The following is a 15,450-nucleotide window of genomic DNA, read 5'->3' on the forward strand; positions in this document are numbered from 1 at the left end:
CCAGAGTTTTCTTATTACTCAAATCAGTCTCCCCGAGCATTCAGGAATCAAGAGTTTTTAAGGGTAATTTTGTGGGGGAGGAAGGCCAGTGAGTCGAGAGTGCTGATTGGTTGAATCAGAAGAGGAAATCATGGGAAGTTGAAGCTGTCCTCTTGTGCTGAGTCAGTTCCTGGGTGGGGGCAGCAAGATCAGACGAGCCAGTTTATCCATCTGGGTGAGGCCAGCTGATCCATCAAGTGCAGGATCTGCAAAGTTTCTCAAGCACTGATCTTTGCAGGTTAGGGAGGGTCAAAATCTTGTAGCCTCCAGCTGCACAGCTCCTAAACCATAATTTCTAATCTTGTGGCTACTTTGTTAGTCCTACAATGGCAATCTAGTCCCCAGGCAAGAAGGGGGTTTGTTTTGGGAAAAGGCTCTTATGGTCTTTGTTTTAACATTATAATGTCATAACAACATTATAACAAAACATAACTAAAGACTAACATTATAACGGAAGACAAGGGCTATTATGAGCCATGAACCTGGACAAAACCCAACGTGCATATCATACTACTACATTAACAGAAACTCTGTACATATTAAATTATTACTCCTTCTTCCCTGCTTCCCCTAGTTCCTAGTAATCTCTTTTGTACTTTCTGTGTGTTCTTGCTTTTAAAAAATAACTTTATTGAGGTATATAAAAATTCACCCATTTTAAGTGCTCAATTTGGTGTTACTGAGTCAATTTATTGAGCTATGTGACCATCATGATAATCCAGTTTTAGATTTCTGTCACTCACTGGGTAGTTTTAAACATTCATTTCATTTATTAATCTTTATATAGATTTCATATGCACTACTAAAAAATATTGACATGATCCCTTTTAACATACAGTTTAGTGTAGATATGATTAACTATTTTGAAATTCAGAATTCTTTGACATGTTTAGAAGTGGCGGTAACATTGAGCAAAGTTATGGGGTTTGAGCTGAGCTCTAAAAGATGAGCATAAATTTCTGAGGTGGAGTTAGTAAGATAGGAGACTTCTGGACAGATATACAAGATTTTTTTTTTTTTTTGAGACAGAGTCTCACTCCATCACCAGACGCCAGGCTGGAGTGCAGTGGCGCGATCTCAGCTCACTGCAACCTCCTTCTCTCAGGTTCAAGCAGTTGTCCTGCCTCAGCCTCCCAAGTACCTGGGACTACAGGCACGCGCCACTACGCCTAGCTAATTTTTTTGTATTTTTAGTAAGACAGGGTTTCACCATGTTGGCCAGGATGGTCTCGATCTCTTGACCTCGTGATTCACCCGCCTCGGCCTCCCAAAGTGCTGGGATTACAGGTGTGAGCCACCGCACCCGGCCAGATATACGAGATTTATAAGAAAAGGCTGGGTGGTTGAAAACTGTTTTAGAGATGGAAAACAGTGCCTTTGCTGGAGTGTGGAATTTGGATGGGGAATGGAGGAAGAGACTTGAAAATTGGATTAGGTTCATATCACAGAGGGCTTCAAGTGCCAGGAACCAGACTTAATTCATGTCTGTGCAGACAGTATTTGTGCTGTAGCAAGATTAATCAGACAGCTGCATATAAGGAAAACAGAAGTGTGAATACACTGGGAGCCAGAAGAGGTAATGTAAGAGCCCAGATAAGAGATAAGTAAGGCAACAGTATGTACTGAATTGTGCTGCATAGAGGTGCTTCAGGGATTCTTTTGAAGTTTGATACAAATTTCGTTTCTAAATTATATTTTTAACAGTAAAAACTTGTTAAAAAAGAACTATACAATCAAATTTGAAGATGCTTAATTCCACATTTAACAAGCTGTTTTTGCCAAGATAACCTATTTTTGTACAGACCACAGAGCCAACTTCTCTTGCTACCCTTTATCTGAAGAGTTAGCCAAATATCAAACAGTTTTTAGAATCTTACCGTTTGCAACTGTATAGGTGCGTGAATCAGGGTTTTCTTAATAATGTGTAAGAGAGATAAATGTAAACTAAAGGGTAGATTGATGTAAGCTTTAACTCTCATCCCTAACTCTTAATTTCAAATTTTGTTCTTAAAACTGTCCCATCGTCACTTACTGATTTTAGAGTAATTAAAAGTCACTATAAAAACTGTATTTCTAAAAATAGCTTTGGTTTGACTTTAAACGACTTTATGTCAGATTTCTTAGGAGAAAAAAGGGTTCGCTATTTTCAAAAGCTTGAAAATCACTGAGATAATAAGCATGGGAATAAAAAAGAGAAAATATAGCAGGAGTGAAAGTTCATTAAAAAGCTTTAGAGCAGGAATGAAAGGAAGTAAAGTACACGTGGAAGAGGGCCAAGCAGGCAACTTGAGAGATCAAGTACATAGTTTGACCTTTGACTTGAGGTTTTATATGTTGGCATGCTTCCAGGGCATTGCGCCCCCTTTTCCCCTGATTCTTCCTTTGAAGTGGGCTGTCTGCACGCACAGTGTGGTTATTGGAGTTGTACACATGCTTGCTTGAAGCATTCTTCCCTTACCAGTAGAGTGTTCTTAGGATTCTTAGGGGGTTTGGAGCTAGAATATACACTGGATCTAGTGACTTGGAACCTGATTGAATTCAGGTGAGGAATGGGACGAGCTGAAGGGTTCTTTGGTATTTCTTGCCTGGGAGCTGGTCTCTATTTTATCGCGTTTGCTTTGATTACTTTGGATTATTTTGTAGAAATTGCATTTAGCTTTTATGCACTGACAATTTTGTTTACCCTCAATTTCAGGTAGATCTTTTGCGAGCAGGAGAAGTTCCTAAACCTTTTCCAACACATTATAAAGATTTGTGGGATAACAAGCATGTTAAAATGCCTTGTTCAGAACAAAATTTGTATCCAGTAGAAGATGAGGTAAGAACAAAACCAAGGTTCTTTTAGTCTCTGAAAAATGCTTTGGTACTTGCTCGTTTGACCTTTGATTCTGTGATGCAAAATAACTTAGAATAATTTCCTCATGTTTTTCTTTTTTCCGAAAGAATGGTGAGCGAACTGCCGGGAACCGGTGGGAGCTCATTCAGACTGCACTTCTCAACAAATTTACACGACCCCAAAACTTGAAGGTATGTTCTTTTTACCATTCTTGTCTCTTACACATCTCTCTCAGAGATGGGCCCTGTGTCTCCTCTCTCAAAGACTTTTTGGTCTTAATAGACTCAGGTAGCAACATTCTTTAGATGCAAAGTGCTAGCTACCTGGCACTAAGGAAGGCTCCTTAAAGACATTCTACTAGGAAATGAAAATAACTGAGAGTTATAAATGACTTGCCTGGAGCCGCACAGAGTAATTTGGAGAACCAGGAATAATACTTCTGTTTCTTGATTCCCCATCCAATTTCCTTCAGTCCAAGCTACTCTTTTATTTTTTGTTTTAAAATTATCATGTTTCTGAAATATCTTTAAATCAGGAAAGAATTATGACTTCAGCAATATTTGCCCAAAGGGAAGCTGAGTTTTGTAATGATTAAAGTATACATTAAGCATTCAGGTTTTTATTGCTCTTAATATAGCTCCTAGCAGTTTAATAATTTATTTATTAATCTTATATTTTGACAATAATTTATTTTTTGATATATTTATATTTCATTTAAGACTGCAAGGGCAAGCATTAGATTGTTTTTCTAATATCTAAAATATGAGTGTGTGTGGTGTGTGTGTATATGTATATATGTGTGTGTGTGTGTGTGTGTGTGTGTGTGTGTGTGTGTGTATTTGGGGGGTACTATAGCCATGAAAACTTTTAATGTTTTTATAAATATAAGTAGTGACAATTTTTTATACTTCCATGAAAATGAGTTTTATTTTCTTTCAAAGACTTAATTTGGTGCGTAGTTTCTCAGATTTCTTATTTATTTATTTTTAAACTTTTTTATTTTTTATTTTTTTATTTCTGATAAAGCTTATAATAGTTTCTCAGATTTCTTAATATTTTCTACTGATATTTGCAAGTTATTCTTAAACTTTCTATACCTTTCCATAGCTCCTGTTTTTTTTTTTCTTTACATGAAAAACATTGATATGTTATACCATAATGTATTTTATGTATTTTGAGGACTTTATTCCTTGGGGACAGTGTTTCTCAATCTTCTAATGGGCTCTTTAAAAAAAAAAAAGCAGACTCTTTATTTTTATTAATTTTTTTACATTACAAATTGATTAATTTAAAACAGTTATAAAAAAACACACAACAAAATAGAGATTATCCTTAGAATTATTAATGGTTTGTTAAAAATCAGATAGGATTACAGGGTAAGAAATGGTATTATAGTTGGGGGGAGCACCTGACTAGTTCTAAGGCTTTAGATACAGTGCAGTTGATTGCATATTAATTCAGCCATTATTTACTGGGGATAGTAAATGAGGGATCAGTAATTTATCTATACGAAACTCCTACACACTTCCATGAAGACCTCCCAGTCTCATTCTTCTCCACTCCTTAGGACCCTAAAGCCACCTGGATGTCAACATTTCCAATGTTCTTTCTCCACACCATTCCCTAGCTGTATTTTCTTTCTACACCTAAGGTGCTGTGCAAGCTGAGAACGTTCTGTTCTGTGCAGCCGGAACATGTACTCTTTTGGCTACAGGGATCCTGTGTGACTAAGAAGGTTTTAGAGACAGCCTTATTTTAATACTTCAAGTTAGCCATGAGTACAGTCACTCCCTTCCCCAACACAATCTGGATTCTCTTGAATGCAGGTATCAAGCAAATGAAGGATCAACCCTGCCTTCAGCAATACCAACAATACACTAGCCACTCACAGCTCACAACTACAAAAAGCAGACTCTTTTTTTTTTTTTTTTTTTTTTGTTTTGAGACGGAGTTTCACTCTTGTTACCCAGGTTGGAGTGCAATAACATGATCTCGGCTCACCACAACCTCCGCCTCCTGGGTTCAAGCAATTCTCCTGCCTCAGCCTCCCGAGTAGCTGAGACTACAGGTGTGTGCCACCATGCCCAGCTAATTTTTGTATTTTTAGTAGAGACAGGGTTTCACCATGTTGACCAGGATGGTCTCGATCTCTTGACCTCGTGATCCACCCGCCTCGGCCTCCCAAAGTGCTGGGATTATAGGCGTGAGCCACTGCGCCTGGCCAAAAAGCAGACTCTTTAAATGGAAAAAATCTCAAGTTCTGCTAAAGTTTACTAGTTTTAGTATAATGTTAATTACATGTGTACAAACATAAAACTAAATATAAACTCCTTATAGTTTTTTTTTTTTTTTTTTTTTTGATACTGGGTCTCACTCTGTCACCCAGGCTGGAGTGGAGTGGTGTGATCATGGCTCACTGCAGTCTCTGCTTCCCAGGCTCAAGCAATCCTCTCATCTCAGCCTCCCGAGTAGTGGGGACTACAGGCACATACTACCATGCCCAGGCTAATTTTGTTTATTTTATTTTATTGTCAAGACAGAGTTTCTCTGTGTTGCCTAGGCTGGTCACCAACTCCTGGGCTCAAGTGATCCACATGCTTTGGTCTCCAAAGGTGCTGGCTGGGATTATAGGTGTGAGCCACTGCTCTCAGCCAACTCCCTAAAGAGTGTAGTGCTTGTATAGCTATATCAGCTTGATTTTTTTTTTTTTGATTTCAGGTATAATGAACCATCATTTGATTTGTATTTATTATGGTGAAAACAATTTGTAGTATTTTTTTTTTTGCACAAAAATTTTCAAATCACTGATTCAAACCCCACAATAGTATGCTGAGAAATTCTTTAAAATACTACATAAAGAGGAAATTATTTTGCAATTATTACTTTTCCTACTAATCACGAACAGTTGATAGATGTTGGTGGATACAAAGATGGGATCTTTATATAGAACATCAGATTGCAGTGGTGCGATCTCAGTTCACTGCAACCTACACTTCCCTGACTTGAGCGATTCTCGTGTCTCAGCCTCCTGAGCTCAAGTGATCCACCTGCCTCGATCTCCCAAAGTACTGGGATTATAGGCATGAGCAACCACATGTGTACCAAGGTTTTTTAGAATTTAACATACCTGTACTGTGGTATGTTAAGTTGTCCTACTGAGTAGGACAGCTCAATCTTTTCACTATTTTTGTCTATCAATAGCACCAGCCTTAATTCCTAAAGTGTGTTGTCATTTGGCCGTTGTTTTCTAAGAACAAAATTATAAACTCACATAAAGCAGGCCACCCAGGAGTACTACCTGGAGTCCATTTGAAGAACACTATCTTAGGTTCTTTATGTTTATTCTTCTAAACAGAGGCTGTTTTTAAGAATTTTCATATTTCTTCAAACACAAATATAATAATTATAGTGAGGCTGGGCACAGTGGCTCATACCTGTAATCCCAGTACTTTGGGAGGCCGAGGCAGATGGATCACCTGAGGTCAGGAGTTGGAGACCAGTCTGGCCAGCATGGTGAAACCCTGTCTTTACTAAAACTTTAAAAATTAGCTGGGCTTGATGGTGGGAGCCTATGATCCCAGCTGCTCAGGAGGCTGAGGCAATAGAATTGCTTGATCCTGGGAGGCGGAGGTTGCAGTGAGCTGAGATCGCACCACTGCACTCCAGCTTGGGCAACAAATTACAAAACTCCGTCTCAAAAAAAAAAAAAAATATATAGTGTTCTAAATTACACAGTCTGCTCTCTAGCAGTTCCTTAATGCACCATGATTATTTCAGGAAGGGGTAATTGCTTTAATCTGAATTTTCTTTTCACATTTCTCTTATGGTAGATTCAATAGAACAGAGTAATCCATTGAGATATTTTTCTATCAGCTTGTGGTAATTGTTTCCTTTGCTAAAAGAATGCTTTAAGAGAGGAAGAGGGAAACGTTAAATCCCTCTGATTGACTATAATGATCTTTTTGCTGTTTATATACTACTTGATGTTGGATTTAGAAGGATTAGAGACATTCATAATTTTAAGAGTAATAGTGTCCTCAAAAGTTGATTTACACAGTAGTACTTATATAGTGTGTGACAGTTTGCACAGAAAGAATTTTTTGTGCTTATGATGAATGAAAAAGAACTTACTCAATAGTTGGTAACTTAAGAGTACAGAGTAGTATCCAGTTTTTCTAATGAGAGGCAACCTCATGGTAGACTACTTTTGAGACTTGAAGACTGAAGTAAAAATAAAGATGAGCTAGAGCTTAATGCTAATTATAAAACACTAAAAGAATTAGAGAATTACAGTGAAGAATTAGATTGCAATTGCTATTTAAAATGTTTTTCCTTACCAGCTTTGAGAAATCATAATTTATGGATAAGCAAGTATATTCTTTTAAAATGTGTCATTTGATAACTTTTGATATTTATACATACCCATGAAGTGTTCATTTTAATCAAGATACAGAATGTTTGTGTCATCCCCAAAGATTTCTCTCCCAACTTCACAGTCTATTCTACTTTCTGCTCTAGCCCCAGACAACTACTGATCTGTTATTTTCACTATAGTTTACATTCTACATGAATGGAATCATAGTAGGTATGTCTGGCTTCATTTCATTCAAAATGAAGGTTTTTGAGATTCATACAGGTTGTTCAGTGTATTGGTAGTTTGCTCCAGTATATGCATTGTTTATTCATTCACCTATTGATAGACATTTCTATTTAATACTTTATGAGGTTTTGAAATTAGATACCAGTGACTGGAAAAAAAATCTTAAAATCTTTTCATGTTTTTTCTTTCTTTCTTTTACTTACTTATTTAATTTTTGAGACATGATCTCGCTGTGCCAACCAGGCTGGAGTGCAGTGGTGTGATTTCAGCTCACTGCAATCTCAACCTGGGCTCCAGTAATCCTCCCACCTCAGCCCCCCAAATAGCTGGGACTACAGGCATGCACTACCATGCTTGGTTAATTTTTGTATTTTTTTCTAGGGGTCTTGCCATGTTGCCCAGGCTAGTCTCGAACTCCTGGACTCAAACAATTCACCTGCCTTGGCCTCCCAAAGTGCTGTGGTTACAGTCATGAGCCACTGTGCAGGCCATAATCTCTTAATTCTTAATAGAAAATGTTATGTTATGGCTTGTGAGGGAAAAATAAAGGCTCTTTCTATTGCCTGTTCAAACAGTTAAAAGCTACACCAGTAGATGGCATAATATTTTGACTTTTCATTCTACATAAATGTGTACTTTATGTGAATTGCTGGAGGAAGATAATTATTTGTATAAATTGTACAAAAATACCTTATAGTATAGGAAAAAAGTCCATTTTATACTTTAGGCCAGTGTTTCTCCATCTGTTTTTCATTCTTTCCCTCTACCCCAGGAGCCTTTTAAAATATTTTTTTCCTAATCTCCTCGTCCCCATGAAATTTTTATTTATTTTTTATTTTTTACAAAAAAAATTTATATATCAACCCTATTAACTGACCCATGAAATTTTCATACTACAAATATACTATGTATCTCTGTGTATGTATAATGTGACACTTTCAAGGACCACCAACAATTGTGATATCTATTTTTTTATCCCTCAAGATCCAGTTTTTGTCTATTTAGAGTGTATTACCCTATTTAGAATGCATGCTTTAGGGTGTAATTATGTTTTTCACCTATTAGCTGATCTTTCTAATCTCATTTTCTAAGTGAATAATAAATTAGTATTCATTCTGTTTGTCTGTAGCTATTGGTGTCTGTATCAGTAGTAGGAGGAGGTAGTAGGAAGCTTGTCTGACATTATGAAATGTACTGGAAGTAGTTCATAAAAAAGACAGGCTCTTCATAGGTCATTCACTTGGCCATATCACGATGTTTTATTTCTGCATTTTCCACAGGATGCTATTCTGAAATACAATGTCGCATATTCTAAGAAATGGGACTTTACAGCTTTGATTGATTTCTGGGATAAGGTAAAAATATGCTTATTTCTTTATGAAAATATTATTGACAACACTATAAGAAGATTTGATAAAAATACCGATAATTCTGCCACACTAGGATAATTATCTTTTAGTTATAAATTTGCTGTTATTTTATATGTATGTTTTAGGTAAATATAATTAGGAGTTAATATTGAATTTTGTTTTATCCTTTTATAATACACATTTTCTGTTATATTTTCATACCATTATCAGCATTATATAGGAATGTATAGTATTCCATGACTAGATTTTGAGAATATAATGGTTCCCATATTCTCAAATACCTAGGTTGCATCCAGTTTTACCCTGAATTACATTGTGGCAACATAATTTTATATGTATATATATTTTCCCATATTTGATATTGTTTCTTTAGGTGATTTACAGAAATTAGATGACTAAGTCAAAGGGCACAAAACGTTTGTTTTAAAATCTTTTACAGGGCTGGGCGTGGTGGCTCACACCTGTAATCCCAGCACTTTGGGAGGCCGAGGCGGGTGGATCACGAGGTCAAGAGATCGAGACCATCCTGGTCAACATGGTGAAACCCCGTCTCTACTAAAAATACAAAAAATTAGCTAGGCATGGTGGTGCGTGCCTGTAATCCCAGCTACTCAGGAGGCTGAGGCAGGAGAATTGCCTGAACCCAGGAGGCGGAGGTTGCGGTGAGCCGAGATTGCGCCATTGCACTCCAGCCTGGGTAACAAGAGCGAAACTCCGTCTCAAAAAAAAATCTTTTACAAACTTTTGCCATAAAATCATTTTCCTACAGATTAATTGTAGCAATTTACTATGCTGCCAGCAGTGGATAGGAATATCACTTTCATAGTACAATTAGCAGAGGGGGTCTTTTCATTTGTCTATTGGCTATTTGTGTATCTTCTCTGGAGAAACATCTGTTCAAATTTTTTGTCTTTATTATTGAATTTTAGGCATTCTTTATATATTTTAGTTGCAGATTCCTTATCAGATGTATGACTTGAAAATATTTTCTCCCATTTTGTGGGTTTTTTTTTTTTAATTTTCTTGATGGTATACTTTGAAGCTCAGAAGTTTTTAATTTCGATGAAGTCTAGTTTATTATTTTTTTCTTTTCTTCTGTTTTTGGGATCATATCTAAGAAGCTAATCTAAGATCAAGAAGATTTGTGTTTCTTCTAAGAATTGTATAGCTTTAGCTCCTATACTATGACCATTCCCATTTTGTGTTAATTTTTGTATATGATGTAAATTAGGGGTCTAATTTTATTATTTTCCATGTGAATATCCATTTTGAGTTAATTTTTATATGTGGTGCAAGGTAGGAGTTCAGCTTCGTTATTTTGCACGTGGATAACAAGCTGTCCCAGCACCATTTGTTGAAAATACTCTTCTATCCCTGTTGAATTGTTTTGGCACCTTTTCAAAACCAGTTGATGGTAAGGATTGTTTCTGGCCTCTCAGTTCTACTCCACTGATCTATATGTCTGTCCTTGTGCTGGTACCACACAGTCTTGGTTCCTGTAGCTTTGTGGTAAGTTTTAAAATCAGAAAGTGTGTGTCCTGTAACTGTTCTTCAAGTTTGTTTTGGCTGTTTTTGGATTCTTTGCATTTCACTCTGAGTTTTAGCATTAATTTGTTACTTTCTGTAAAAAACCTAGGTGCTAAGGGCAATTTTTATGTCACATTGATAGAATCCACCTAATTCTACATTTTGAGATAGGGCCAGTAATCTCAGGATTATCTTACTGAGCTTTTGAGCCATGTGGCCTTTAAAAGGCAGACATAAAGTAAATAATGGAAGCTTTATTCTTGTGTCTAGAAATTGGATATCTCAGGGTATCCTTGAATCTAAATGTCTTTCACTGTTACAGCAATGTAATATCTGATGCAATGAAAAGTAGTTCAAACTGATATAATCGTTATCCTTGTCACTTAAGTTACCAGGACATAGCATTTGTATTGTAACTTTCTGGGCTTAAATTGGATATGGTGGTTAAGTTTGGTAAAAAGTAATGTAAAATTGGATACCTGGAGATGGCAGTAAAACATGCCATTGGTTATAATACCTCTGTCACCTTGCTATGAGGTAGTCATTTTTTTCTCTCTTCTTAATCAGAATACTCAGACAGGACCTTGTTTCCCATTTATCTGGTGACCTTGCCCAGAAGCATGCTTGAAATGGGTAATATATAGCAAGTTTTTGTGTGTTTAGTGTAGATTATAAATATGAGATGATTACTCAGGTGCTGATGATAGTTTTACAGTTCTTTAGAGAGAGTAATCCTTGAGTTTTTGACCTTCTGATATTTATTTATTTTTGAGATGGAATCTCATTCTGTCAACCAGGCTGGAATGCAGGGGTGCGATCTCAGCTTACTGCAATCTCTGCCTTGAGGGTTCAAGTCATTCTCTTGCCTCAGCCTCCCAAGTTGCTGGGACTACAGGTGCCCGCCACGTCACCCAGTTAATTTTTGTATTTTTAGTAGAGATGGGGTTTTGCCATGCTGGCCAGGCTGGTCTCAAATTCCTGACCTCAAGTGATCCACCCACATTGGCCTCCCAATGTGTTGGGATTACACGCATGAGTCACTGTGCCCAACCGGACTTTCTAATTTTTATTTACTTTGTAAACATACGGAGGGTTGGAGAAGTCCCCACAACTACACTAAGTATTCATTTCTTATTGTATTCTTTAAGTCTTTGCCCACATATATGATGTCTTACAGCTAGATATAAATGTATGTTTAAAATTTATGCTGTATTATAAAATCTTCTGTGTTACATAACTTTATAATGTTTAGTCTTAATGGTTGCAATAATATTCCATCAAATTGATAAATTTGATGAAATTTGGTAGATTTGAGGAAATTTGTATAAGACATATCTAGAGATTTAAAGCTGATACTCCCTGTGATTGTTTGCTATTCTGTCATTATCAGTGTACTTAACAAAACACCTTGGATATTTAATACACTTGTATATTTTTCTGTCCGTCAAATCTCCAGATATTATTCTAGAACTTTACCAAGTCATTACTCACAGGGACAACAAGTCATTACTCACAGTGAGAAGTAAGCGTCGGACATATATATAGGTGGAATTGGTGGAAGAAAAGATTTTTAGTGCAAGGGAAGCAATTGTTTGGCTTAATTTTAAGTTGTAAATAAATTAAATTTAGTTTGCATTTTCAGTGTTTATGTTCTGGAGTAGGAATGCTTGTTTATAAAGCGTTCTTTTTCTTTTTTTTAAAGCCAGGCTGTAAGTACAGTGGCCCTGTCACAGCTCACTGTATCCTCGACCTCCCAGGCTACATCCATCCTCCCACCTCAGCCTCCCAAGTGGCTGAGACTATAAGCATATGCTACCATGCCTGGCTAGGTTTTTTTTTTTTTTTTTTTTTTTTTGTAGAAACAGGGTTTCACCATTTTTGCCCAGGCTGGTCTTGAACTCCTGGGCTAAAGCAATAGCAGTCTTCCCTCCTTGGCCTCCCAAAGGGCTGGGATTACAGGCATGAACCACCATGCCTGGCTTATAAAGGGGTCTTTTTTTTTTTTTTTTTTTTTGAGACAGAGTATCACTCTGTTGCCAGGCTGGAGTGCAGTGGTGAGATCTCGGCTCACTGCAACCTCCACCTCCCAGGTTCAAGCGATTCTCCTGCCTCAGCCTCCCGAGTAGATGGGACTCGAGGCGTACACCAACACACCCAGCTGATTTTTGTATTTTTAGTAGAGATGGGGTTTTCCCATGTTGGCCAGATGGTCTCAATCTGTTGAGCTCGTGATCTACCTGCCTCGGCCTCCCAAAGTGCTGGGATTACAGGTGTGAGCCACTGTGCCTGGCCCAAATCAAGGGTTCTTAAACATTGTTTATTAGCAGGATTTGGCAATTTTTTTTTTCAAATTTATTTTTTGTTTGTTTTGCGACAGGGTCTCACTCTGTTGCCCAGGTTGGAATACAGTGGCATGATCTTGGCTCACTGTAACCTCCACCTGCCAGGTTCAGGCAGTTCTCGTGCCTCAGCCGCGTACCTGGGATTACAGGCATGTGCCACCACGCCCTGGTAGTTTTTGGATTTTTGGTAGAGACAGGGTTTCACCATGTTGGCCAGGCTGATCTCAAACTCCTGACCGCAAGTGATTTGCCCACCTTGGCCTCTCAAGTGCTGGGATTACAGGTATGAGCCACCTCGCCCAGCCAAATATTCCTCTTTTACACCTGTGGCACTGTTTCATTTCATTCATAGCATGTTAACTTGTGAAATTTACATTAAAGCTGTAATAACTGAAGAAGGGCATGGGGGAGGTATGTTTAAGGAGATTTCTTCTGCTTCTGTGATGCTGGCTTCTATTTCTGGACTTGGTGTTTGCTTTTAATTATTAATTATTGCTTTATAAAAATATGTATATATTTTATGTACTTTTTGAATATTTTACAATAAGTACAAAACGTTAAACTAATATAAAGAGCTTTAAATTTGCAATTGTTGTGTGCAAACTTCTTAAGAATTAATTGGATTAATTAAGGATTAATTGTTGAAAGGAAGCCTAAGGATTTTAGTGACTGTTTCATCTTCCTTTCCATGGTTAGTTTTATGTCTGGAATTGAAAAAATAGAAATATATGTGCCTTTCATTTCTTCCTTCCATTGGTTTTTCTATGAAGGCTATCATAAGTAACAAAATGAAGTGGTTTTGGTTTTGCTTTTGTTTTTTGCAACTGTGGCTGTTAAAGGTAGAGAGTGAGAGGAGTACAGGAAGGAGAGGACATTTAAAACTAAAAATGAAAAATCTAGACTTTAGAATAATTTTGTTGCTGTGATGAGGCTAGTAATATATTTCTCTTTGTAAACTATAATTTAAATATACATATATAGCATAGGCCAGGCGCGGTGGCTCACGCCTTTAATTCCAGCACTTTGGGAGACTGAGGTGGGTAGATCACAAGGTCAGGAGTTCAAGACCAGCTTGCCCAAGATGGTGAAACCCTGTCTCTACTAAAAATACAAAAATTAGGCTGGTATGATGGTGGGCTTCTGTAATTCCAGCTATTCGGGAGGCTGAGGCAGCTAATTGCTTGAACCTGGGAGGCGCAGGTTGCAGTGAGCCGAGATCGTGTCACTGCACTCCAGCCTGGGTGACAGAGCGAGACTCCATCTCAAAGATAAAATAAAAAAAAAATACACACACACACACACACACACACACACACACGCACACACAACATAAAGTCTTTACTTCAGATCATATATACAAAATAGATTATTGCAACTTAGAAATTGTGCATCTTTTGGCTTTGCTATAGTTATTAAAATATCAAATATGCATTCTCCTATCAACTCTTATCTTACGACTTGTCAGAGAAAGACTATTTAAAGCCTCTATCACTGTAAATAAGAGTGTGCAAATCTGTTAGTATTGAACTTGCATTTTTTGTTTATGTGCTACTTAATTTAAAAGGTAAATGGGATATCATATTGAGTTTTGAATTATGCAAATTTAGTTGATCACATTATTATGTCTAAGCTATCTTCAGAACTCTGTGTCATTAAAATTTTTCTAGTTTTTTTGTTTGCTTGTTTTGTTACAAGAGCACAAATCCACTTTTATTTATTTGCTTTTCATTAGTTTAAATTCTTGAGGAGTACAACATCATACAGATTCTGTGTCCAATTGCCTTAGCAGGAAGATTGCTTCAGAATTTGGTGTGAATCATGCCTCTATTTCCCTGGGACCAAGTTACCTTTTCCTAGATTACTCTGGTTTTATTTGGTTTGCCACCAGGAGTCACTTTGTTGTTCTTTGCTTTGTTTATATAAGCACATCTCTTGCCCAAATAGAATTATTTCACTTGGGGTATAACCATCTTCAATTTTAAATTTTGGAGACCCCACTTATAGCCTGCAAAAATGGCCTTGGACACAGCCTTCCAGACATATTTGCCTTTTAGAAGTCCTGTTCCCAGCAGGCCTCCACAGGCTCCAAAATGGCAGAAAGAGAAAAGCCATTTAAAATTTTAAAAACGGGTATACATAATTTATTGTCCCCAAAATGGAGGCATGTACTATTATACCTGTGTTTAACTAAAATAACGTTTTTTGAACCTGTGATTATGGAAAACTTTAAAAATTATAATATATTGGCAGTACATCATTACATTAAAATAGATTACAAAAAAGGTTATTTTACATACACAGAGTAATGACTGGAAGAAATTAAGTTTTGATTTACATCTTTATAAAGTAATAAAAAGTTAAAATGCATGTTGAAATTATTAGGCAAAAATCATAGCATACATCAGCTATGATTCAGTAACATAAAACACAGTAGTTGTATGTTTATGCATCACTTGAATATCAATGCATTCATGCATATGTGATATACTGTGGACTTCCTGGCTTTCTGAGGTGTGGGATGCCATTATGAGTAGCTTATCTCATGATAATTCTAACTTTATCAAATATACTCAGTATAAATTTTAGAACAAAAATATTGTTAGAGGATTTTTCTTTCTTCTCTCTTCATTCCTCCTCTTCCCAACTCTTGATCCCCAGACTGTCTATAAACATTTCATGGACAGTTAGTGCTCTTTAGAATAGTTAGAGAAAAGCTGACCTAAGGCAGTAAATTGT

The 15,450-nt window shown here is 36.9% G+C and overlaps 1 protein-coding gene across 5 annotated transcripts in view; it reads left to right on the forward strand.

Moving 5' to 3' along the window:
* PARG (poly(ADP-ribose) glycohydrolase) overlaps positions 1 to 15,450 on the forward strand; it is a 119,686-nt gene that overhangs the window by 9,837 nt on the left and 94,399 nt on the right. For all 5 annotated transcript variants that reach the window (XM_064370105.1, XM_064370106.1, XM_064370107.1 and 2 more), the window contains 3 exons: positions 2,735 to 2,857; positions 2,983 to 3,066; positions 8,756 to 8,830. In XM_064370105.1, the coding sequence (XP_064226175.1) occupies positions 2,735 to 2,857; positions 2,983 to 3,066; positions 8,756 to 8,830 (282 nt within the window). The remainder of the gene's footprint in view (positions 1 to 2,734; positions 2,858 to 2,982; positions 3,067 to 8,755; positions 8,831 to 15,450) is intronic.

This window comes from Aotus nancymaae, unplaced genomic scaffold, assembly GCF_030222135.1.
Source record: "Aotus nancymaae isolate 86718 unplaced genomic scaffold, 86718_ANA_hifiasm-v0.15.2.pri h1tg000099l, whole genome shotgun sequence".
Classification (NCBI taxonomy): domain Eukaryota; kingdom Metazoa; phylum Chordata; class Mammalia; order Primates; family Aotidae; genus Aotus; species Aotus nancymaae.